Below are 25,726 nucleotides of genomic sequence, written 5' to 3'. Positions count from 1 at the left end.
AAGCCCACTGTCGCGGTCTCGCCTCACTCAAGGTTTTTTTTTTTTGTTCTCTATCTCTAGTTGTTTATCTCTTCGTTTATCACTCTTCTGTTGTGTTTATGTTGTTATTTAAGGAGAATTTGGGGCGATTAATGAACTGGAGCGACTTCACTATCGTCTTCTACACTCCGTTAATGCTTTGGAGCCCCAAAGTTCAGAGGTCGTCTGATAAACAGGTTTGCTATCTCATTTGGGATTTTTCCGTTATTGACGATTTCGTTTTAATCACCTAGATTTTGGCTTATATCTGTTGGTTTGCAGCTGACTGTGAAAACTGATTAGGAATTTCAACGACCTTTGAGACAAGAGGAAACACTTGCAGATATTCAAGTCTGAATTGATCTCTTACTTCTTTCGTTTCATTTGACTGTGAAAACTGAGGAATTTCGTTTCCAGCCATCAAACACTTGAAATCTGGGTTGTTGTTCAAGCCCTTGGTCAATGGCCGTATGTGTTTCCTCTGCCACGTGTTTTCTTGAACTCCTTATTCTTCTCTTCTCTTTCCTTAACGCCCAAGCTGGTTTCAATAACAACAGCACGGTGGAATACTTGAAAATCAGTCAATGGCGGTATGTGTTTCCTCTATCACGTGTTTTCCTTGAATTTCTTGTTTTTCTCTCCTCTTTTATTAAAGCTGATTTCACCAACAACAGCTTAGTGGAATACTTGAAACTACAATTGTTTGACAGAAACTCGTTTGTTTCTCCAGCACGTCCTGTCTCTTTAAACTCTAAGTGTCTTTTTGTTCTTTTCGCCTTTTTAGGAAATCAGTTTTTCATTTATTTTTTATAAAGTTTTATAAAAATTTTCAGAAAAATAAGCTCTTGTTTTCAGTGGCATTGTTAAGTCTCTCCAAGCCCTTGGTCAATATATCATCCCTAAGAAATCTTCGTTTGCCTTATCTCTCGTCTTTGAACTGTGGAAGCAGTGGTTGTGGGGAGGCAGAGGTGTTGATGACGAGGAAATGAAGTATGTAGCATTACCCAGCATTTCTTAATGTGAATGTATAAGAAGTTTAGGAGTGTTCTTTTTTTGGATTGTGAGAGAGGGGAAAGTTGGTTAATGGAATTTTGGTTCTCATTTACCAAGAATAATCTTATGTTCTTTTTTTTAAATTTATGTGGGGACCAGTTTATCACTTACCTCGTGGGTTAACATCCATCTCCTATGTGGGTTAATAACTTTCCCACTTAGGGGGAAAGTTGCCAACAATTGAATAAGACATAAATATCCCTTTTAAAAATAGATTTTTATGGTTAAAATGGTTATTTCCTTATTTACATGAGAAATAAAAGAACATGTGTAAATGCACTTACCTGGGTAAGTAATTTTCAGGAAAAATTTACTTAGTTAATTGTATTTACACGAATAAATAACTTACTAAAAAGCGAACTAAGTCTTAATGAGATCTATTGCCTGTGACTTGAGCTCCCTAGTGGAGAATTAGGAATTGAGGCCAAAGCTAGTGGCACCTGCCCCTAAGGAAGTTTGGATGATGTGCTCTAAGAACTTTATATGAATCATTGTAAAATTTTGAAGTAAATTAATGGGTAAAATAATCTTTTTAATATTTTCATTAATGTCAAATAGGTTTAAGACAATTGTCAAAAAACAGGGTGGTTTAAGGATACATTTTGTCAATTAACTAAACAATAGGAGTAGTTTAAGAAATTTGCCCTTTTATTTATTTATAAATAAATTATTTATATTTTATAAAAATAGGAATATATATGATGAAATAAATTAATAAATATTTGCATTTTTGTTTTTCTTTATTTAAATTGGTATGTTTTATTTTTCTTTTAATAATTTATTAACTTTTAAAGAAAAACAAATCGGATAAAATCAAATTAAAATCTGACTTTCCAGTCGTATTTATAATTAATATATATAGAGAGAGAGATAAAGAGAAATAGCTTCATATGTGTGTGTTTTTCTCATGGGTAAACTTCTTTTGCCACGTATTAGACAAAGACAAGGTTTCTTGGGATCGGTGCATTTCACAATAATTCTGTTTTTACTGATGGATCATGCATGTCACATCAGCAAATAAAAGGAATTTGTAAAAAATGGCAATTAGTAGTTAAGAAAACATTTTTGTAATAATTAGCTTTGTGATTGGGAAAATGAGGGTTTCTTGAAATGCTAAATTTTCGTTTCTTGAATCGCCTTAATGATACTGAACATGATACATTGGAATTTAAAAAAATTGAGCACTTTGACATATGAAACAGTTATTATTATAAATATATTATAATATTAAGCTAAATCACTTTAAACCTCAAATCAGCCTATATTCCATTTTTTTATTTTGTGTGTTTTCAAAAGGATAGATGAAACGACTCACTTATAAATCGAACAGTCGTGAAACGCACCGGTCCCTCTACATTTTTCAAAAGCTTATTTGAACGAGACCTATAATTTAGACTCTATTTGTCATATAGCTCACGTGTTGCCAGTTGTCACATATAACCATGTTAGACTGTTAGTTTCAGATTACACTTTGTATTTGTACTCCTCCCAAATTGAGCCCGTGGTTCTTTTGAAAAATTGGCAAAAAATAAAACCTAATGCAAACCATGCCAAACAGTGCCTTGGTGCATGCAACCTTACACTTTGTGCAATGTTAAAACTAGGGAGTACTTTAGAGGTTAAAGTATTCGCATACAATTCTCATATATATGATGAAACCTCAACGAGTTCCCTGGCAAACTTTGCTAAGCGTGACGATGTAGTTATACTCGGTCTCAATGTAATTTTTATTTTGTCCTAGTTCAGGTTCAGTTTTTTTTTTTTTCTTTTTTGGGCAGTGTAATTTCCATTTGCATTGGTGTGGAGTGCAAATAAGTTAGTTTTAAAATCAGGTTTACTTTTGCTTTGAGATCTGTTTGTGTGAAGTAAGATGATACGATCCCCATTTTATATGACAGAGAATTGAGACAAGAGGATGGTGGTGCAAATTTTGCATCAGTCAATAAATGCAAATGAACAAAAGTACAAAATTCACATCATATGAGAGTACAGATCATAGTCGCATACAAATGAAAGCAGATAGAATAGAGAATATCTTGTAGAGAGAAGAGTCATTACCCAATTCATTTAAATCAACGCAATAGGGCGATTCAACCCATTTCTGACGAGAAGTTGTTCGATTTATCTCTAGATAAGCCATTCTATTCCCAGATCCGCTGCATTTATCTCCGGTCCATTTAGGCCTCGTTTGGCTCATGGGAATAGGGGTCTGGAATTGGAATCGGAATGGATTATTTCAATTCCAACTGTTTGATTGGACGGAATCAAAATCCCGTTCTCATTTCTGCTGGAATGGCATTTTTCTATTTGAGGGAATGGTTGTTCTGTATCCCTTTTTTGAGAATAAAATCTTATTCCTGTTGATTTTAATTTTCATTCTCATTTTTGTTTGAACCAAACAGATTATGAGAATGGACCATTTCAATTTTGATTCCAATTTTAATTCTGATTCTAATTATGAACCAAAAGAACACTTAATCTGTGACAGAAATCTCATTAATATATATATATATATATACACTGTCATACTGAACGGAAGTGCATAACTGCATCAGTTCCAGACAGCTGACTCTGGAAATAACCCATTTTGCTCCTGACTAACAATTAATAAATCATAGCTTTCTTATTTTGATATGTTCAATCGACTGGAGGCCCTGGACCAAATTTTTGCAAGCAAGATATGTTAATTAGAAATTGTTTCTACCATGCTGTATTATATATTTGGCAATTAAGCAAGTAATGAATGTCGTGTTTAGAGGATTGATTCTAGATCCCAGTAAAGTGCATGTCTATTTAATTTGAAAAAAAATATTATTGGATCAGCTGACAGTATACACTATTTTTCTAATTAATATCCAACAAATATTATTGGATCAGCTGAACAAGTGCAGGTAACGTTTGATATCCATGCATCCTCCATTATCATGACTCCACATCAACCGCAAAGAGCTTGACTTCGACAATCACATCCCTTAGTTGTCAGTCACATTGTTCTACTTCAAATGGTATTTTCTTATATATATATATGCTAGTTTTGTATATATGCCTAATTTCTTTTTGGTAGAGCGCAATTAAATGTACCAAACAAGTATTTTGCGTGCATACACCCAGTATCCACATCGGATCCAGTGCGTTTGAATTCGAAGGAATTTTCCCTTCTAATCCACTTATTTTGTGACACCTTAATAGGGCCTAAACTTTTAATCAATTATTCTTTTTTCTTGAAAAATAAAATATTGTAATTTTATATTTATTTTTACGAAGAATCCAACGTCATACAAATCATTCGAAACCCTTTCACAACATTCTTCCCCACCGTTTTCTCTTTCCTTCTAAAAAAACAAAAAATAAATAAATAAAGTAGGTTAACAAAAGGAAAGCAGGGTGACCTCAAGTGGTAGAATCAGAGATAAAAGAACAAGTTTAATACTTTTTTTTTGATAATTAAAGAACAAGTTTAATATCGTGAACAACATCCTCACTGAGCCCTTCAATCAATGTAGGAATCAGATGATCTAAGATTAGAAGCATGTTGAAGCTCAATGGAATTGAACTAGCAAAACAACAGAAAATTCGAAACATCTGATTCAAACCTCTTGGGTGCATTTGGAATGATTTGTTGTTCATTACTGTGGTAGTTCTTATAAACCAAGATGACCTACGTACATAGAACATATGTATAGATGGAGGAAGTGATGAATAAAAACTACTAGGTCTAGAATGTGGTGGCCCGTGGGACACAACACAACAACGATGGGGAATAAAAGATTTTGCCAATGAAGAGACCTTTCAACAAAGATTGTTAGAGTAAAAGAAGGAAGAGTTCTCGCTTCTTTTTCATTTAATCCCTCTCTTTGATTTTTTTGTTTTTTTTGTTTTTCTGTTTAGGTCTTATTCACTTTTCGATAAGTCACTTACATGGGTAAGGCTTTCATAGAAACACTTACCCAAGTAAATGCACTTACCCATGTTTTTTTTTTCCATGCAAATAAGTCAAGAACCATTTTAGTCATAAAAATCCATTATTAAAAGGGGCACTTTTGTCCCATTCAAGTATTGACAACTTTCCCCTTAGGTAGGAAAGTTATTTACCCACCTAAGAGATGGGTATACTAAACCGAGTAAGTGATATCCAATAAATTAAACTTTCCAATCACTACATAAATTTGAAAAAGAACATGGGTTTCTCAGTAGTGGGAATCAAAATCCCATTGACTAACTTTTCCTCTTTCAAAATCCAAAAAAAAAAAAAAAACAACGCCCTTTTAATGGTAAATACATATACAATTAAAGAAGAGGGAATTCATTGGGCCAACAAGTACCCCTTCTCTTATTTTTGACGTGTCATGAAATGGTTGGAATCAAAGGGAAAATTCCTTTGAGTCCAAACGCAACGGATCCAGAGTGTCCATTATCCGCCATCCGCCCACCATTTGGTTAAGTTAAATGCACAAGGTGGTCATTTTAGTCTTTTCGTTTTTGTTTTCTTTAATGAAATTAAATTTGCCTAAAAAAGTCGCTAAATTAATGATTTTGGCTAGGCATTTTATTCTAAGTATAGACCCAACATCTCATCACTTTTGCCCCTATTAGTCCAAAAGTTGGTTAGTCACAGCGTTTTTTTTTCTTCGGATGAGGGAAAGCTGGTCAATGGGATTTTGGTTCCCATTGACCAAGAATCTCATGTTCTTTTTTCAAATTTATGTGGGGATCAATGAAAGTTTATCCCAGTGGATTAATATCTATCTCTTAGGTGGGTTAATAACTTTCCCACCTAGGGGAAAAATTGTTAACGCTTGAATAAGACAAAAATGCTCCTTTTAATAATGATTTTTTATGATTAAAATGGTCATTCTTTTATTTACATAAGAAATAAAAGAACATGAATAAATACACCTACCCAGATAAATATTTTTTAAGAAAAACTTACCTATATAATTGCACCCAACGGAGCCTAAATATTGCAACCACAACCCAAATTACCTGACATGAAATGATGGTTGGGTCACATAATTATGCTGTCATTTGTGTAAACTAGATATCCCCATGCATACAGCTTGACAGAAAACACTCTACCTTTAAATTGAAAAAAAAAAAAAAGCACATTTTGATTGAATGCTTCAAGAATGATGTTTCAAAAGAGTAGTGTATTTAATTATTTTCTAGAGTCTAAACCTTCAAGAATGATTCAATGTACAATTAGTTGGTTAATTGCCCAATATTGGAATTGTATTTTGGTGTCAGATGAGGACATTTGTTCAAACATGATTCAGCATGCATCGAACACGGTAGCTACAATTTCATCAATTGCCACCGCTAAAACAGCTAGCATATATGCCGTGATGACAGAACACCCCATCTATTCAGATCACCTTTTAAGTGTCTGTATTCATCAGTTTGGGATCAAGAAATAAAAGGTTGTCTCTTTAATCAAAGAGAATAGATAGAATTCCTATCAAATTCATAATTCTTTCAACATCTCCTATGTGAGCACATATATTACAGCTATTATATATCAGCCTCTGCTAAAATATGGATACACCCAAAACGATCCGCAGGGGTGCATCCCTGCATCAATACTTTAAACCATGTGCATTTTATTTATTTATTTTTGTTTTTTTTCAATGTTATATTTTTACAGATACTTTTATATTAGTTAATACAATAATGAAAAGATTTACTAAGAACACTTTTATACAAATGTATTAGAATAACCCTCATGATACAATACTATACATCCCGACGTATCATATAAATAATACTTTGAACCTTGCTAAAAATGCAAGGTTAAGGAAAAATGCTATATCAATACATAATATATAATGAAGTATGGTATTGATCATTTGTTTTTGGTAAAAATGGTATTGATCAATTATTCTACCCTAATTAGCTAGCTGTATGATACGTACGTGGGTCCGTGTATATAATGTCTATGCAACCAATTCAGAGTCTCAGACCGATCGAGTTGTTTCTTGTTTATGGGTGGTGGTTGTCTTGTTGAACCAGGCCGGGCCACCACGATGATTCTACTAGAATTTGTTGTTGGTGTCCCGATCTTGATCTACGGGGGACATCATCATGAGGGCAGGCTAGGCCGGGCTATTGGTGGCTAAGCTTTGAGTACTCCGTAGGTGTTTGGAATATTGCATTGTTTTCTGAAAAAAAAAAAAATCATGTTGAGAATGTGAAGTTGTAAACTGTTTATTTTTTATTTGTAATCAGTGCTGTTATATATGTGTTCTTTTCAGAAAGCAACATCGATTTTGTTTGGCATCAGGATTAATAACAACACACCATGTCACATTGGTTTTGTTGGGTATCAATACTGGCAACAACACACCATTATTCCCAAAACTCAACCAAACAACAAAATCATGAAACATTTAAAATAAAAAAATATAAATAAACATTTAAAGTGAAAAAACACAATCACCCATAAACATAATCTGAACCAAACAGCCTCCAAATCAACCGTACTCGGCTAAGAGAGTGAGTTTTCTTCGGAATCGGTGCCATGTCACGTCCGACCGCAACTCATAACTGCTCTTAATTCTTGCTACATATAACAATTATAGGTATACTTGGCCAGAAAAGGTGGTGTTGTGTATAATTACGCGCACGAGCAACACCAACAACACATGTTTGTGTTAAATGCCATGCATTTTCTTTTCTTTTCCTTCCCATCACCTTAGCTTCATAAATCATATTTTACTGAATTATTATTATTATTATTTTGAATAAAACCCATAGGGCTATTTCATTCGGCAGAATCCCTTATAATAGTTGAGCATAGAAAATCTGGTAAATCTAACTAATAAGTTTTAGAAAGAGATAAACTGTTTTTTGCTAGTACGCGGTCAGCTTTATTACCATAGCAAGGGACATAGGAAACTGATCAAGGTGTCGAAGTAAAGCCATGCAATCAGCAATATCGATTTGAAGTCCCCATGGCGGATTAGTATAATCTGCCTGCATAAGCTTAACAATATACTAACCATCACCTTTAATCAATGTTTTAAAAAATGACCCAGAATTGGAATGGTTCTGGTCATCATTTTTTGATTGATGGTTCGATTGTCTGGTTTGAATAGATGGTCCATTTTGACAAAAAAAAAAAAAAAAGAACAATAATTAAAATAAAAATGATCAAAACCATTGAATATGTCAAATGGGTAGACAATTCGATCATTCGGGCCAATGGGTCGTTGACTAATTCAATAGTTTTTTGCCAAGGACTGAGCCGAATAGGTCCAATCGTTCGGATCAATGATGGTTCAAAAACATTGCCTTTAATTTAGACTTGAGAAAAATGCAACTCTTCATCAAAGAGAATACCTTTAAGATTTAAAGGCTATGTAGAAAGCATACCCATGAAGACCTATTTTTGTATATGCTAATAAAACCATGAGAATAAAATTGGCCCATAACATTACACAAATGCCTCTTTCTTTCTTTCTTTCTTTTTACAACGAGGTTATGGTCATCAAGGTTTTAAAAACCATGCAACCCTGAAATAGAATCACTATGGCCACTGGTTTTTTGGGTTAATGGTTTGATCGTCTAGGTCGAATGGTTCAGGCGGTTTGGATTATTTGGGTTACTTTTAGACTTCTATCAATATGAGAAAAGAGAGACTATGTAGTTGTCGGCTAGAAAGAAAGAAAGGAAATGAATGAAGGAAGGGAAGAGGGAGTGAGGAGGAGGAGGAGGAGGAGGAGAGAAGAAGAAGGAAGAGGAGGGGGAGGATTTGACATTCATTGGCCAACGATGATGATGGCAACAATGCCAACAACAGATTGTTGCTGATCTTAGATTTGAGATCAGATTTTTCTCCAACCCCTACTAAAATGCAATTCTTATTCTTCTTCCTTCTCTCTCTCTCTCTCTCTCTCTCTCATGTGAAGGCACACACACATACACTCTATTGTCCCTAGGATTTAGTGATCTTAGATCTAAGATTGGTCTTGTCTTAGTTCCTCCCCTCTCTAATCTCCTTTGATCCTTTATTAAATTGCCAACCCCTATTCGGGTCAAATGGGTAAATGGTTCAACTATCAGGTTAGCGGTTCTTTGACCAAATAAACATTTTTTGACCCAATAACAGGTTAAGGGTAAAACAAAACCGGTTACTTGGATAGTTTATGGGCCAAATAGTCTGACCATATGGGCCAATGATGGTTCAAAAGGAGGGGGGGGGGGAGGGTTCATTCCCAAATGCATAACCCCAAACCCTAGTGTATGTAGGTTTTGATCCAAGTGTCCACTACAACTGGTCAAAAGACCTTAGCAACTATCAACTGGGGCATCTTGACTTGTGATTTTCTTAATTTAAAGTTCTAATAACTAAATGGACCAATATATTTCAAACTTTTTTTTAGAATTTTCTTTTATTGACTACCCCTTGGACCTTAGGATATAGGGAATTCCCCTCAACCACTCCTTTAATACCATAGAATAACTATTCAAGTTTCTAAAGTGTAAATGGTTGGTTTGATGGAAAATAAGAGAGAAATAGAAAATTGAGGCAAAGTTGTCATGAAGGAACTTTACAAAATTTCATAGGCTCAATTTGGAAAGAGTACAAATACAAATATGTGAAGTATAAATACATACAAAATAAAAGGTTTTGCACTCTACATATTTATATTTGTACTCCTTCCAAACTAAGCCTTAAGAACATTCTCTTAAGAAACTTAACTACATATTCTGCATTTTTGAAAGGATTTTAGATGTTCTAGAACGGAGTAGGGGTGAGCATTATTCGGTTAAAAACGAAAACCGAATGAAAAATTATAGTTTCAGTTTTTTTGATTTGGTTATTTTGGTTTTTGATTAATTCGGTTCATTTTATTTTTCAGTTTTTAAATATTTTGGTTTCGGTTTCGATTTTTAGAATTAGAAATTTGGTTAACCAAAAAAATTGAGTTCATCGAACTTTGCTATATACCATGTAATATATAATATATAACATATTACATTAATATATAATATATTTATATATTAATGTATAATATAATAAAAATTGATTTCATAATATATATTTATATATTATATGTTATGATATATATATAATATAATATAGTATATATATTTGAAATTCGGTTTTAACCAAAATAACCAAAAATCAACAGAAAATTTTGATTTTCCTCTAATTCAATTTCAATTTAATTTTTATTTTTCTAATTTGATTTTTAAAATTTCGATTTATTCAATTCAATTTTTAACAGAATAAACCGAATATTCAGCCGTATACGGGAGGATAGTCATTTGACTTCCATGGGATGGAGGGCATTTGAAATTCAATTCCATCGTCGGAGAGTGGAGAATTCACGCTAACCATTGAATTGGTTCCCCCTACAGAAGATCCCAATCACGTGGCCACAGAATCTACACGTGAGAAAATGATGATGTTTGAGGTAGGCAACTTCTTGGGAGAATGGGAGGGACCCATTCATTGATTCTGATAACATATGATGCATGACAAGTTATGAGGCCCACGCTCCAGTTTCTTAAATTGTAGTACCGATGACGATGTGCAAAATAACATGTCATCACAGAAAATTTATAACAAGACGGTTGTAAGTAATTATCAAACTTTGGGGACTTTATGCCGATAACTTTTATAAGCAGGCAGCAAGTGATACTTTTGCCAGAGAAACATGCAATAAAAAGAAACTGGTAGTTGAAATTTGACCATCCTTCCTTCCATACTCCCTCGCTACTCGATAGTCGCTTCACACCCTGACCAAGATATGGGACTTGGGAGAGACCAAGAGTAATATGCTAACTGCGCACGTTAGTGCACAATCCCTGCGCCCTGCGCTGAAATTCGTGGACATAGCTAAATTTCGTAAATGTGAATGTATTAAAACAGAATAAAGAAGGGGTCTGCCCGTCCTACCCGAACTGCCCGTGCTGTGCTACCAAGTACACCCTTCGCTTTGCCGTCTGGCTTGGTCTCAAAACACCATTTCGTTCGTTTCTCTCTCTCTCTCTCTCTCTCTCTCCACACATACACAGATCGCGAAATACTCGCATGAAAGGCGGCTTGAAATCTCTCGATTTCGCTCTTCGAATTAATTTATCTGTCTTCCTGGATCTGAACTAGGGATCAGGGGGCGTTAATTCGATCGGCAAATCCATCTGTGCCGTGTGCAAGTTGGAGCCCTAATCTCGTAGTTCCTTGTTTCGAGGCATCGACCAAGCCGAAGTTAGGGTTTCTGTTTTCGGTGAGGCTCGGAGGTGGTAATAGGTGTTTTGAGGACGGATCTAGGGTTTCCTGCATCGCGAATTACCGGAGGACTCTAGGGCTTTGTTGTCGATCGGGTGGTGGAATTACGACGGGATTGATGTTTCTCGTTCGGGACGAAGGTGGGATCCAAACCAAAATCGGCGAGGATGCAAGGCTATGCATGGGCGGGAAGGTGAGGAGAGCAAACGGAGACGGCACATGTGGCCGGTCCCCGCGCTCGGTACGACGACTGTAGCTTCTGATTCTATAACATCTACCGTTGATTCCTTCTGCAAGGTATCCCTCCGACGCCCCTTCATGTATTTTGGATATTCATCATTGTCCCGATTCTGCTTTCGGTTGATTTGGTCCTGATGCTGATTGGTTCGCGTTCTTTTTGTTGGGGGCTTTCGTTAGGTGGGTATCAGGTAGAGAGATGAAATGGATTTTGGGAATTATAGGATATCGCCCATCGCGGATGGTTATTGAATTCGCAATTGTCTTGCTTGCTTTCCTTTTCTCTTATCCGGTGGATTTTGAGGAAAGGTTTGAACTTTGTTCCGTGGATTTTTTGATTGTAAGGATTTCTGGATGGCAATGAAAAATTTCAAACGTTTTATCTTTGTTGCTCTCTCTCTCTCTCTTGTGTGTATTGGGGGGGGGGGAGTTTTGACAGGTTCCATCAGGTAAGGAACATCCTTGGATCTTTGGTAGGTTTTGCTGGAGCTATTTAATTGTTTTGGGGATTAGGGTGAAAAGCGACTTAAGAATTTTGTGAGTAGTAGTTGGGTTCTCTGATGATTAAGAATCTGCAGTAGAATTGCTTTGCTGATACCTAGATTGTTTTGGGGTTTTTGTTGGTTATCCTCTGCTGGGTTAACTTTTTCCATAGGCTTTGATGGGTTTTGATCTGTATGAGATATTTGGAGTGCTTGAATGGAGATTCTTCACAGTGGAGAAAATTCAGTGAAGAACCGCATACTTAAATCTTTCTTCATATTCACCCCTTAAACTTAATTTTGATGGATGCTCAATAATATGACTCTTGGAATAGCTTCCTTTTGGAATGTTGGTGTATGGTGCATACTTCGTCTGACCCAAGTAAAACTACCAAATCTTCCTTATGGTTGGGCCTATGAAGTAGTAATACTATCATTTAAGTGATCATTTGGTTCTGATTTCTCATAGTTAGTTGATATTCATTTAGGAGGTTATGGATTAACCCTACAGATTGTGGATCTCATCTAAATGTGTATGGGAAGGCTCTTATTGTAGAAGGTAACTCAAAGATAATAGTAGGTTAGCTGAAACAGGACAGTTTGGTTCCACAAGGCATAGACACACGAAAAGAGAAGCAAGAAATATAGAAAGGGAGTTGAAAACAACCTTCACATGGGTGCTTCCGTCAGTAAAGGAGATGGATGATATTCTGCCAAGATGGGACTAGTAGAGAGCAATTTTTTCTGGGGAAACACTGAAGTAGGTGGTGAATGATGTAATGTAGAGAGGAATCAATTGAAGGTTAGGCAGGGGGCAAATCTTAATGAATTAAAGGATGAATGGGATGTTACTTGTATCAATTGTACTGTAAATATACTCTTTACACATACTAATTAAATGTTGATGAGTCACCAATCAAAAACAAAGTTCTGCATAGTGACATTTTTAGAAAGTAATACTTCTTTTTTTTTGATAAATATATTTATGTTTTAGAAAGTAATACTTCATCATCTTCTTCTTTTGACAAAAGAGTTGTTCTATCACTTCCCAATCTAAAAATATCTATACAAGATGATATCCAATTCAAACAGATGAAAACTTCTGAATTCTGAAGAAATTGCTTCTTAGTGGCCAAATGTGATTGTGGAATACTTTTGTTTTGTTATTCTCTTTAGACATCCATTATCTTTGGTTTATCTGATTTATTGAATTTTAATGTGGATTTCTGGTTTTCTTTATATCGTGCCCAAAGTTCATATGTTCCAATCCCATTTCTGTTTATTATGCTACATTTTAGGTTCACCATTCTGCTGTTAAATATTCTTTTTCTTTAGAAAATGCAGTGAAAAAAAGAAATAAGAACATGGTGGCACAACCTTTATGGGAGGTAAAACTCAATGTAATCAAGGGTGCTAGTTGTATTATTCACAAAGGACATTCATCAAAATGCATAGTCTTGAAGGATCATATAGATGGCTCCTTCCACCATGTCGGGGCCATTTGAGCATTTGAAATTACACAGAATATGTATTTCTATCATTCTGGACCTTTCAAATCGCTTGCTTATAAGCTTATTACAGGGACACAGCGTGAAGCACACACATATGCACATACACATGATAAGTAGGTCTTGGTAAGTAAGTGCTGCTTTATTTGAAAGAAGAGCAGATTGGGAATGATAATGTACTTTATCAAATTTGTAATGATGCATCTTTAGGTTTTGGATAATTACCTTCTTGTTTGATGCTTCTATGTAACTAAAGAGTCTAAGTGAGCTATCTAAAGAGGTATTGATGGCGTCTTGGCATCAATAAGAAGTCAGAAAGCATATAGAACATTGTGTTGTGTTAGGGATTATTTGAGGTAGCTATTTCCTGGAGGAGCTTATAAGTTTCTGGGACGAGAGCTTGATTTTTTTCAAACGAGTAGGAACTGCATTTTGCTCCAGTAGATTAAAATATTCCTTAAATTGATTTTCATGTTGGATTTCTTAACAATATTGTGAAATTTTCAATTAATAAACTTATGGTTTGTTGTTTCTCTTGCAAAGCGTAACCTAGAAATGAATAATATGCATTTTCCAGTTTAGAGAGTATTATTGTTGATAGGTAACCACCAAAGTACCTAAGACAAGACATTTTGAAGGCTTAGAGGAAATTATGCCCTCCCTTTTCGTAATTTTTGTTAAGGGAGTTCCTTCTTAATGTGTTGTTATACTGATTAAACAAACTAAAAACCTTCAGGTTCTAATATGTTGGGCTTTGCTGTGTGAATGGCATAAAAATTAAGCAACTTAATCCCAAAGTGGTTTTTACTAATGAACTCTATCCCCTTTAATAAAAATTGATCATGCATGAATGAAATCCCTCTCATGGATTGGTAGGAGCAGGTTGTATAAAAGAAAAGAAATGGATCATATGGAGATTCTCTTTTCTGTATAATAATTAAATGTAGGCAAATAGAACAGATAAAGTAACCTGCCAAGATAGGTATGTAATGAGAAAACACAAATGTTGATTAGAGGACAAACATAACCCCACTTGAGGGTCAACCTTAGTGTGACTGAACATAAGCAAGATTGGGTACTCAAATTCTTTAGACATGTGGTCCTGAAAGGCACTATGTGAATCCCTGGATTTCTTGGCAGAGATGTTGTCTTAAAGATCCAATTGTGTCATTCTTTCCATAAGAGCCAATGAATGGTTAACTCCAGGGTTCAAAATTTCGACATGATATGCCCTGTATTTGGTGTATCACTGTATTGTATCGTATTGGCACCTTGTTGGTACGCCTTTATAAGGCTGATCCCCAAACCCCTTGTTTTATATGTTAAACAATGCTTAAATGTTCCCCTTGTCATATTGTTGAAAAAAAACTAAAAAAAAAGGTGATCCGTGTGGTACAAAGTACCAATACATCCCTTCCTCCATATCAGGGTGTATTGGTACTTTGAACCATGGTTTGCTCTCATCCTTCTGATCATTTTTTAATTGAATACATCCTGATATGCCAATTTTAATCCATGTATGTTTAGTGGAACGAGAATCTCAATATTTGCAGAGTTGTGTTAACCTATAAACGTTGTCATTTAATTGGGATACATTGAGAACGACATTGTTATTTGCATATTGCATCGTAGTTGTCAAGGTGTATAGGCAATTCTAGACAACAGTGTAGTACTCAACTAGTACTTAGTCATCTAGATGCCTATCTAGGTAGTACAAAGAAGCAAAATTCTAGTTTCATAGTTCTAGTATACCAAAAAGCATGCATAGAAATTGAACAAATTCTAGTTTTCTACCAGGGCCTCATTGTTGTTTAGGCAATACATTGACAACTATGATGAGGATGGTCATTATGAATGTTGTAATCATGTGTGCGTTTGTTTACCTACCTAAAACAGAATACTGTCTAGCTCATGGGCTGGCCTATTTTGCTTGTAAATATACCTAGCCTATAAATACAGATGTTTGTAATGCATAGAAATTGAACAAATTCTAGTTTTCTACCAGGGCGTCATTGTTGTTTAGGCAATACATTGACAACTATGATGAGGATGGTCATTATGAATGTTGTTATCATGTGTGCGTTTGTTTACCTACCTAAAACAGAAAACTGTCTAGCTCATGGACTGGCCTATTTTGCTTGTAAATATACCTAGCCTATAAATACAGATGTTTGTAACTGACTTTATAATTATGTGAATATATAATTATTCTATTGTTTGCGTAAAAAAAACATGTATGCTTTGAAATCGTTTCGTTATGCACTTTGTCCTTGCACCGATCTCAGAAAAAAAGAAAGAACGAAAGGTAATAAGTTGCCATTGCTGAATTGCTTATATTTTAGGTGGATTCATAGATTTGCAATGTTTGCCATGGTTATGTGGCTCATGTAGCTTCTTATCGTGTGGAATATGCTTGGGAGCTTTATTACAAGAAAGTGCAACCATTTTCAAATGGTTGTGATCCTCATGTTTGATAACTGAAGAAAACTATTGCCATATATTGATGTTATTTTCATGAGAACAGTTATTTACTTATTTGGAATTATACTTAAAGGGAATATATGATACCCTGGAACTTGTGGTTGCCCATAAATATGTGAGCCATAAATCATCATTGATGATTTGTATATGATGAGTTCATTCTTCTCTACTTGTACTATCTTTAGTTTTTCTACCATACTACTCCAATACAATTATCTATTGTCTCAGTTGTGAAAAGGGTGTGGTTTTGTAATATCCTCTATTTGTATCACTTCGTATATTTTTAACCGAAGTTTCTCCTATTTTGTAGGATGGACGCAGGATTAGTGTTGGTGACTGTGCTCTTTTCAAGCCCCCGAAAGAGTCCCCACCTTTTATTGGAATAATTCGTTCACTAACAACAGGAAAGGAGGATAATCTAAAATTAGGAGTTAACTGGCTTTACCGACCTGCTGAAGTAAAGCTAGCTAAAGGCATTTTGCTGGAAGCAGCACCAAACGAAGTCTTTTATTCTTTTCACAAGGATGAGATACCTGCTGCATCGTTACTCCATCCGTGTAAAGTTGCATTCCTTCGTAAAGGTGTTGAACTTCCTTCAGGGTTATCCTCATTTGTGTGTAGGCGAGTGTATGACATTGCAAACAAGTGTTTATGGTGGCTAACTGATCAAGATTATGTCAATGTAAGTGCTTAAATTAGTACTTGGTTCTTTTTATTAGTTTTTTTAATGTCTTATTATATCTATTAAATTTTCTGCAGGAACGACAGGAAGAAGTGGATCAGCTACTAGACAAAACACGGCAAGAAATGCAAGCGGCAGTGCAGTCAGGAGGGCGTTCTCCAAAACCATTGAATGGTCCATCATCAACATCGCAGTTAAAGCCTGGTTCAGATAGTGTACAGAACAGTGCATCCTCATTTCCTTCTCAAGCGAAGGGTAGGAAGAGGGGGGAACGGGGTGATCCGGGCTCTGAGCCTATTAAACGAGAACGTTCCTCAAGGGCAGATGATGGGGATTTTGGCCATTTTAGGTCAGAAAACATGCTTAAATCTGAGATTGCCAAAATAACGGAGAAAGGAGGACTTGTAGATTTTGAAGGGGTTGAGAAATTCGTTCAACTTATGCAACCTGACAGAGGTGAAAAAAAGATGGACTTGGCTGGTAGAATAATGCTTGCTGATGTGATTGCGGCCACAGACAGGTTTGATTGCCTTGGGCGCTTTGTGCATCTCAGGGGCCTTCCTGTGTTGGATGAATGGCTACAAGAGGTGCATAAAGGAAAGATTGGTGACAGTACTAGCCCCAAGGATAGTGATAAGACTGTTGAAGAATTTCTCCTGGCTTTGCTTCGTGCACTTGATAAGTTGCCTGTTAATCTACATGCTCTACAGGCATGTCAGATTGGCAAATCTGTGAATAATTTGCGCAGTCATAAAAATTTGGAAATTCAAAAGAAGGCTAGGAGCTTAGTTGATACATGGAAGAAACGAGTTGAAGCAGAAATGAATATAAATGATGCAAAATCTGGGTCTAGCCAAGCTGTTTCATGGCCTAGCAAGCCCGGTTTTTCTGAAGTTTCTCATGGAGGAAATAGACGCACAGGAGGATCTGCTGAAGTTGCTATTAAGAGTTCCATTGCACAGCCTTCTGCATCTAAAACAGTACCAGTTAAGCTTGGCCATGGGGATTCTGTTAAATCAGCATCAGCGTCCCCTGGATCAGTCAAAATGTCAATGCCATTGTCAGCATCAATGTCTGTTAGCTCAAAGGATGTACACTGTAAAATGGGAGTTGGTGGTGGCACATCAGATCTGCCTCCAATAACAGCTAGGGAAGAGAAGAGCAGCAGTTCAAGCCAATCTCAGAACAATAGCCAATCTTGTTCAAGTGACCATGCAAAAACTTTGGGATCTTCTTCAAAGGAGGATGCTAGGAGTTCAACTGCTGGATCCATGAGTGTGAATAAGACCTCTGGTAGTGCTTCTCGACATCGGAAATCAAGCAATGGTTTCACAGGAGCATCTGTCTCTGGAGTTCAGAAGGAAACTACATTGGGCAAATGCAGTTCCTTGAACAGGAATGCCAACTCAGAAAAAGTATCACAACCTGCAATAACATCTGAAAGAGCACATGATATGCCTAGTGTTGTTGATCATGGCAATAGTCATAGACTGATTGTTCGATTTCCAAACCCTGGCCGCAGTCCTGCACGCAGTGCTAGTGGAGGTTCTTTCGATGATCCCTCTGTCATGGTCAGCAGAGCTTCCTCTCCAGGACTTTCTGAGAAGCATGATAACTATGACCGGAAAGTGAAGGGGAAGAATGATGCTTTACGTGCTAATAATGTGACAGATGTAAATACAGAGTCATGGCAGAGCAATGATATGAAAGATGGATTGGTTGCATCTGATGAGGGTGATGGATCACCTGCTGCTGTTCCTGATGAAGAGCGTTGCAGAAACAGTGATGAGACTGGGAAAACAATGGAAGCATCTAAAGTGACCTGCTCATCATCAGGAAATGACCAGAAATCAGGGAAATTGTTTGATGGATCTTTCAGCTCTATAAATGCTTTGATTGAAAGCTGTGCCAAGTACTCTGAAGCAAGTGCAACTATGTCAGCAGGTGATGACATTGGAATGAATTTGCTTGCCAGTGTGGCAGCTGGAGAAATGTCAAAATCTGATCTGGGTTCTCCAATTGGTTCTCCTGGGAGTAGTTCACCTGTGGCAGATGACTATGTGGGTAACAGTGGGAAGATGAGAGTGTCACGAGAAGATGTTGGGGCTCTAAATCAAGGTCATCCTGATGATAGCACAGATGGTGACATTGATAAGCATGGTAATGTTATTGTTTCTTCATGGGTTATGTGGGAATTACCACATGTTACTAATGTATTGACCTTATTTTCCTTTCTCCCCAGGAGGCCGCAAAATGACATCAGCTTTGCTTGAAGAGAAGCCAACAGTGGAGTGCAATGAGCAGTTTCATTCTTCCAGTGTGGCTTTGCAACAAATTGCAGACTCGTGCTTGAAGTCGGATGGGGGACTTGATGAGACAATGGCTGCTGCTTCTTTGGATCTGTCAACTGCAGAAGCAATGGAGGATACTAAGGAGTGTGAGGGAGCCGATCAACTTAATGATAAAAAGGTGGGTTTGGTTGGTACTGATGCTGGACCAGATATGAAATCAAAGGCAAAGAATCCCTTGGATGAAAAAAAGAGTGATAATCATGCAGATGAGGAGATTGCCGATAGTAGTAGTATGCCAACAGCATCAGACTTGGTTAGAAATTCTGTAGGTGTTCTATGTGGTCCTGACAACACTGTTTCAGTTGTGAAAGCCAAGAAAGAAACTGTTGATGAATCATCAGAGTGTCCAGCTTCTGAAATGGATGGTGAAAACAAGAATCTTGTGCATGAAGTGTTGAATGCTGGCATTTCAACAGAGCAGAAGCTACTTCTTGTTGATGCAAATTGCATGGAGGCTACAGGTGAGAGAAGCAATGATGCTGTCCGTCCTTGTTCTGGTAAAGTTTTGGGTCCAGAAAATATTGATGAAGTTAAGGCTGAAAGTAGCATGGAGGTGAAGAGTCTTGTTGAGAAGAACGAGAATCAGAGAAAGGAAGATGCAAGTAATGTCCCTCCGCCACCTCTTGATGATCAAATTACAGGTGTAAGTTCTGTTGGTTTAGATCAGAAAAATGAAAAGGCCGAGGAGCATTCACAGGATAAGAATGTCTTCAGTGGGTCATTAGCTCCTCATGGAGAGCCACCTACAATTCCTGTGCAAGAAACTGGTCAGGGTGTTAAATCCACTGGTGCTGAAGCAGATGATATGGAGGAACGCACATCTGCTGCAGAAGCCTCTTCCTTATCTGTTGCAGGAGGCTCTGATTTGGCTATGAAACTGGACTTTGATTTGAATGAAGGCTTCCCTGTGGATGAAGGGCACCAAGGGGAGCCAGTTACTTCTGCTGTTCATCTGCCTAGCCCTCTACCTTTCCAGGTTTCATCCATGTCTACCAGTCTTCCAGCTTCCATTACAGTGGCTTCTGCTTTGAAAGGGCCTTTTGTTCCTCCAGAGAACTTGATGAGGAGTAAAGGAGAACTTGGTTGGAAAGGATCAGCTGCTACCAGTGCATTCCGTCCAGCTGAACCTAGAAAGGTTCTTGAGATGCCACTTAGTACAGCTGATATCTCTCCAGATGCCACTGCTAGCAAACAAAGTCGTCCTCCCTTGGATATTGACTTGAATGTGGCAGATGAGAGAGTTCTTGAGGGCATTGCCCCTCAGAGCTCTGCACATGAAACAGGTTCGGAATCTGGAATGGTTAACAGTCGTGATTTGGGACGTGGTGAGATGTTCAGTTCTACCCCTTCTCGTAATGCTGGACTTGATCTTGATTTAAACCGAGTTGATGAGGGTATTGATATTGGGCAATTTTCAGCAAGCACTAGTTGTCGAGTAGAAGTCCCTCTTTTGTCTGTTAGGTCATCATCATCTAGTGGGCATTCTAACAGTGAGGTTAATGTATTGAGGGACTTTGATTTGAATAATGGACCAGGCCTTGATGAAATGGGTACTGAACTGGCACCACGAAATCAGCATGCCAAGAGCAGTGTGCCCTTTCTTCCACCAGTTGCTGGGCTTAGAATGAATAACACTGAACTAGGAAACCTCTCATCATGGTTCCCTCCTGGGAACCCCTATTCAGCTATTACCATTCCATCAATCTTGCCTGATAGAGGAGAGCAGCCTTACCCAATTGTTGCGACTAGTGGGGCACAAAGGATATTGGGACCCCCTATTGGTGGCACCACTTATGGTCCTGATGTATATAGAGGGCCAGTTTTATCATCCTCTCCTGCAGTGGCCTTTCCGTCTGCTGCTTCATATCCATATCCTGGGTTCCCTTTTGGTACCAGTTTTCCTCTACCTTCAACCTCTTTTTCATGTGGTTCAACAGCATATGTTGATTCTTCTCCTAGTGGAGGTATTTGTTTCCCTTCACAGTTTCCTGCTGGGGCAGTGTCATCTCATTATCACAGGCCCTATGTGATAAGCCTCCCAGACAGTTCAACCAATGGCGCTGAGAGCAGTAGAAAGTGGGGAAGGCAGGGCCTAGATCTCAATGCAGGTCCAGGAACTACAGATTTGGAAGGAAGAGATGAGAGATTGCCTTCAGCACCAAGGCAACTCTCAGTTGCCAATTCTCAGGCCCTATTAGAGGAACAAACAAGGATGTATCAGGCAGCAGGTGGGGTGTTGAAGAGGAAGGAGCCTGAAGGAGGGTGGGATGTGGAGAGGTTTAACTACAAACAGTCCTCATGGCAGTAGGAGACTTTGGGAGAACAATTATGCAAACCCTAAGGCCTGGTAAGATATGAATCTTTCTTCTCTTGGTTAAACATTGATGCTATAATATGCTATCACCAAGTGCTGACTATCAAGGTTGCACGCACTACATGCAAATATTTAGGGATCTCATCCAGTCCTAGTATCTGGGCCAATGACTTGCCACATGGGACATATGCAGAGGATCAACTTTACATTAGAAATACACTTGCATTCATGTCTGCCTCTTGTCTCAGTTAATCTCTTTGTCAGAGGAGACATTGTATATGGACTAATCTTCCAAATATGTAACATGTGGCAAGTTACGCAGGTTTTAGATGATACCTACACTTGGGCTGTACTACAGCGTGGAAAGGAAAGTATTGTGAAGAAACTTCCCTCGCTGAAATTTGCATATTTTCCTGATTTGTTGTCATTTTTGTGATTCCGTATTTTGCTTCCAAGATTTTCATTCCTCGTCTTTGTCGTCCCTTTTTTTACTCCAGCTTTACCAGGATGAACATCAGCTAACATAGGAGGATCTCTGTCTAATTGGTGGGGTCTTGGAGGATGGGTGGTAAGTGAGTTCCTTCTACATGTTCATAGTCTCCGACCACCACCTCTTCCGCTGTACCAACTGTAACTTAAGAGAGAATTGGTCGGGGTCTGGAAGCTGCTTGTTCCTCTAACATGTTCTGGGCAGGTTTCATTTGCAGATAAGTTTCCCTTTGTAGATATTTAACTGTTGAAAAGCATTTGAGCTATGTTGCCCAGACACTTTTTCGAAATTGGTTCTCCACACTGGTGTCAATGCCTCGACTGTTCCCCCGTGGGGTCACACCCTGCTCCCTCTATTGGTGCGGACCTTTTGTGAACGGGGTTCGATGTATAAACTTGCCTGATGAGAAGCCCCTTTTTATATTCTCTTTGCTGTTAATTTATATCTTTTTTTTTCTTGCTTATATAGTTATAATCTAGCCTTTGACCCAACCAAATTTTGGTAATTGAAAGTTTTTGGTCCCGTGATATTCCATGTCATGCTGATGATATATATATTTTATTTTCATTTTTAACCCTACCAAAAGGTACTTGTTTTGGATGCTATCTGGGTTACATTGTCGAATGTCAACTTCGCAATGAACGTATAACATACTCGATTTAATTGGTCTTGCTGGTGTACGCCGCATCTACACTATTCCCTCGTATTTTGCTGTCTATGGGAAGGTGATATGTACACAGGCGAGTATATTCTGATTGAAAGTTAAAAGGAATGGTGGTGATGGAGTTCTATTGGTGGGTGAAGATATTCAGGAATCGTGACCGGAAATTTCACTCAGACTAAATTTTATTTTTGTTAGAATGAAATTGGGAAGCCTTGCTTTGGCTCTCGATTTCCTTAAATTCATTATTGTGCATTATTTTGACAGTAATTTACAAGGGTAGGAAAAAAATGTATGAACTATGAAGCATCTACATGTTTTAGTCTCGGTGGAAAGAGTAATCCCTCGGGAGATTAGTATATTCCCTGATTCGCTGCTTGTTTAGAGAGGATCTTTAATCAATAAACCTCAACTGATTGCTTCTGTAGACCAGTACCTTCAGAGTGTTCCTGTTACGACTCAGAATGAAGAGATGGAGGCCATCGACTCTGGTCTTGTTGCCAAGGTGAATTGCAGTCCATCAAAATTTAAGATATCTGTGCAGATGGGATATACGATTATACGAAAACCCAGATGGGCTGCTGCAGCCTGCATGAGTCGAGGGACGATATGCGTAGATGCTAATGCTGTCCACATAGTGAATGTAAGAAATAAGAATGCTTGTTAGGATGTGGAGGTTTTCTCTTGTAGAGACCGTCATTCTTTTGCCGGATGAGAGCAAAGTAGTAAAACCGAGGACTTGTACTGCTTTGGACAGAGATCAAACGATGGTGTATCTTGCCCTTTAATCCTATTCGGCTATTCCCCCACTTTTGCTCTAATTATATGCAAACCGCATGCTAGTTTGATAAATGAATGCATGGGAGTGAAGCATGACAACCAACCCAGCTCCACCGTGACAATGGTAGGCAAACTCTGACCATCGGGCTGGAAAAGTTGTGGAAATTTCTCATGTGCAGATGTAGGGTATTGTAGCCAGTGTGTAGGGCTTTAATCAGATCAGATCCAGTTGCATCCACATCTAATCTGATTATCAAATATTTGGATCTAAAATCGGATACAAAATCTGACAAATGTGACAAGACCCATTTGTATTTAATCTGCATCCCATCTTATTATATTTAAAATGACAAACGAATTAAAAAATGTTAAAAAAAAAACTGATTACTTTTTAACTTGTACATGTACAGAAAATTTATGTAAGTTTATCAGTTATAAGCTTCATACAAGTGTACGTAATATCTTTATATGTAATATATTTTTATATGCAATATCTTTCCCATCTTCTGATTTATTGCCCTTTGGAAAGACATCATTGTGTGAACTGTGAAGTGGAGGTGATGCACAGACTATTAAGTGAATTTGGGAAGTATTCAGACTTCAGGGCAAGATATAAACTACTCCAAGCTGGGGACATTTTTTAGCAAAATTGTTTCACCAGAATACCGTAGGATGATCGCAAGAAGTTTGAGGGTGAGTTGGGTGGACAAGAGAAAAGCATTTGGGAATGCCTTTTTTGGGGGTAAAAATAAGAAAGTGGTGGATAGAGTTAAACCACGACTAAGTGGTTTGGAAGGTGGTCCCCGCCTTCCCTTTCTAGTTCCATGTTTTAATTTATGAATTAAGACATGAACCTGGTCATTGGTCACCGTCCCATGTTGGTGTATCAATGGACCGGTTTTGGGTTGGATAGGTCAAAATTAAATTAAATTTGGAGGGATTGGGCGGATCAATGAAGATTGGATATATTTATATTGGATTGGTCGGATTGAACCAATATATGATCCGAAGATAAAGATTTTTGGTGTATGATGTATCACCTCGTGTCTGTCCATGGATTTATCATTGCAGGAAATGGTCAATCACCACGAACTTGATTTGTCCCCTCCAAAATTCCAATTATACCAAAGAAGGGAAAATAAATAGAAAAAGAATACAGGAAGAATTTGAAATTGGCCATATCATCCCTTGCCACGTTTTATAAAGTTAAGCTATTAATTATTAATGTTATTATTAAATAACAATAATGTGTGGATTGAATTTGCCACGTGGCTACAGTTTTAGGGGCTTCCCTGCTTGGTGGGTTTACTGAAAATTTTGCCCTATCATTTCTTTTCTGCAAAAGAATTCATCTCTTTGGAATTAAACCTGAAATGAAATGATGTCATGATATTAATCGGGAATAGTTACATTTTAGATAAACAACCTATCCGTTCCGATTATGATATTATAATGGAATCAGTTTAAATCAAGTTTCAAAATTTGGATACGGGGTGTATTATATCATTTGGGTAGTTTAACTCGATACACCCTTACAAGAGTCGTATCGAGGTTTGACATGGTTCAGTACGTAGATCAGTTTGACATGGTTCAGTACCGACCCTGAACCAGTTTCAAAGAAAAGAAAGGGAGGAGCAAAATTTTGATACAGGTCGATACGCCTGTACCGATATTTTAAACTTGATTCAAACCTGTGTGCTATCCTAATTATAATAATTGATTGACACCCATTTGAAAATTTTGAATGCTGGGGACACATCGCATACACATCTGGAACAGGGAGCATTTATATAAATTCAACATGATCGGGGATCGGGTCTGCCATTTGGAGCCGGCTGCCGCTGCTACTGCCAAAGCCCAAATGTTGAAGGCTTGCAGGTTAAAGGGAGTAAAAGAAAAGAAAAAGAAGCAACTTTTTATGACTATGGTTTAGTTGGTGAAAATAGAGCATTTCATTTTAATTATTATTAATATATTTGTATAAGGGTATGCAAACGACCGAACGTTAGCTGGTTTGGTAGCCAAACAAAAAGTCAAAAAGTTGTCAGTAGTAATAGCTGTTTTAATTGTTGTTGAATAATTCATCATCAACCCCATGTGATGCGATTGTGATTTGTGAGCAGGTGTTGAATTATGAGCTTTTTGGTCTTTAAATATTAATGAATTAATGAAGAATCTCCGGCATCCTGATTCCTGAGGCTGGCTTGGCTGGGCTGGGCTGGGCTGGCACCTGGCAGTAGAGACATTTATATATTTATATCATGGAAAGCAATTAAACAAGGATGAAGGAGAACGGCATCAGATCACGCAAACCACTGAGAATTGGGTGAGAAGGCTAGATGGTGATTGGTGACGAGGACATGGAAATGGAGGCTAATAAAAGCGCGATAGATGAGTATTGAGTAGATGACAATTGATGCACGCAACGAGTATACAGA

At 37.5% G+C, this 25,726-nt stretch overlaps 1 protein-coding gene across 1 annotated transcript; it reads left to right on the top strand.

Moving 5' to 3' along the window:
* Positions 1 to 11,022: 11,022 nt before the first annotated feature.
* LOC148862914 (uncharacterized) lies at positions 11,023 to 22,421 on the top strand. Its single transcript, XM_088980059.1, has 5 exons — positions 11,023 to 11,599; positions 16,321 to 16,692; positions 16,770 to 18,852; positions 18,935 to 21,390; positions 21,855 to 22,421. The coding sequence occupies exons 1-4, from the start codon at positions 11,480 to 11,482 to the stop codon at positions 21,349 to 21,351; spliced, it is 4,992 nt and encodes a 1,663-aa protein (XP_088836185.1). The 5' UTR covers positions 11,023 to 11,479; the 3' UTR covers positions 21,352 to 21,390; positions 21,855 to 22,421.
* Positions 22,422 to 25,726: the final 3,305 nt, after the last annotated feature.

Source organism: Nelumbo lutea, chromosome 3 (assembly GCF_056320005.1).
Source record: "Nelumbo lutea isolate HS-2025 chromosome 3, American lotus-T2T, whole genome shotgun sequence".
Lineage (NCBI taxonomy): Eukaryota > Viridiplantae > Streptophyta > Magnoliopsida > Proteales > Nelumbonaceae > Nelumbo > Nelumbo lutea.
This window is presented reverse-complemented; position numbering and strand designations above follow the sequence as displayed.

Coding starts and splice junctions, on each gene's coding strand:
- LOC148862914 (XM_088980059.1), top strand. CDS start 11,480: ATGCATGGGCGGGAAGGTGAGGAGAGCAAACGGAGACGGCACATGTGG. Junction 16,693..16,769: donor CTGATCAAGATTATGTCAAT/GTAAGTGCTTAA, acceptor AATTTTCTGCAG/GAACGACAGGAAGAAGTGGA. Junction 18,853..18,934: donor TGGTGACATTGATAAGCATG/GTAATGTTATTG, acceptor CTTTCTCCCCAG/GAGGCCGCAAAATGACATCA.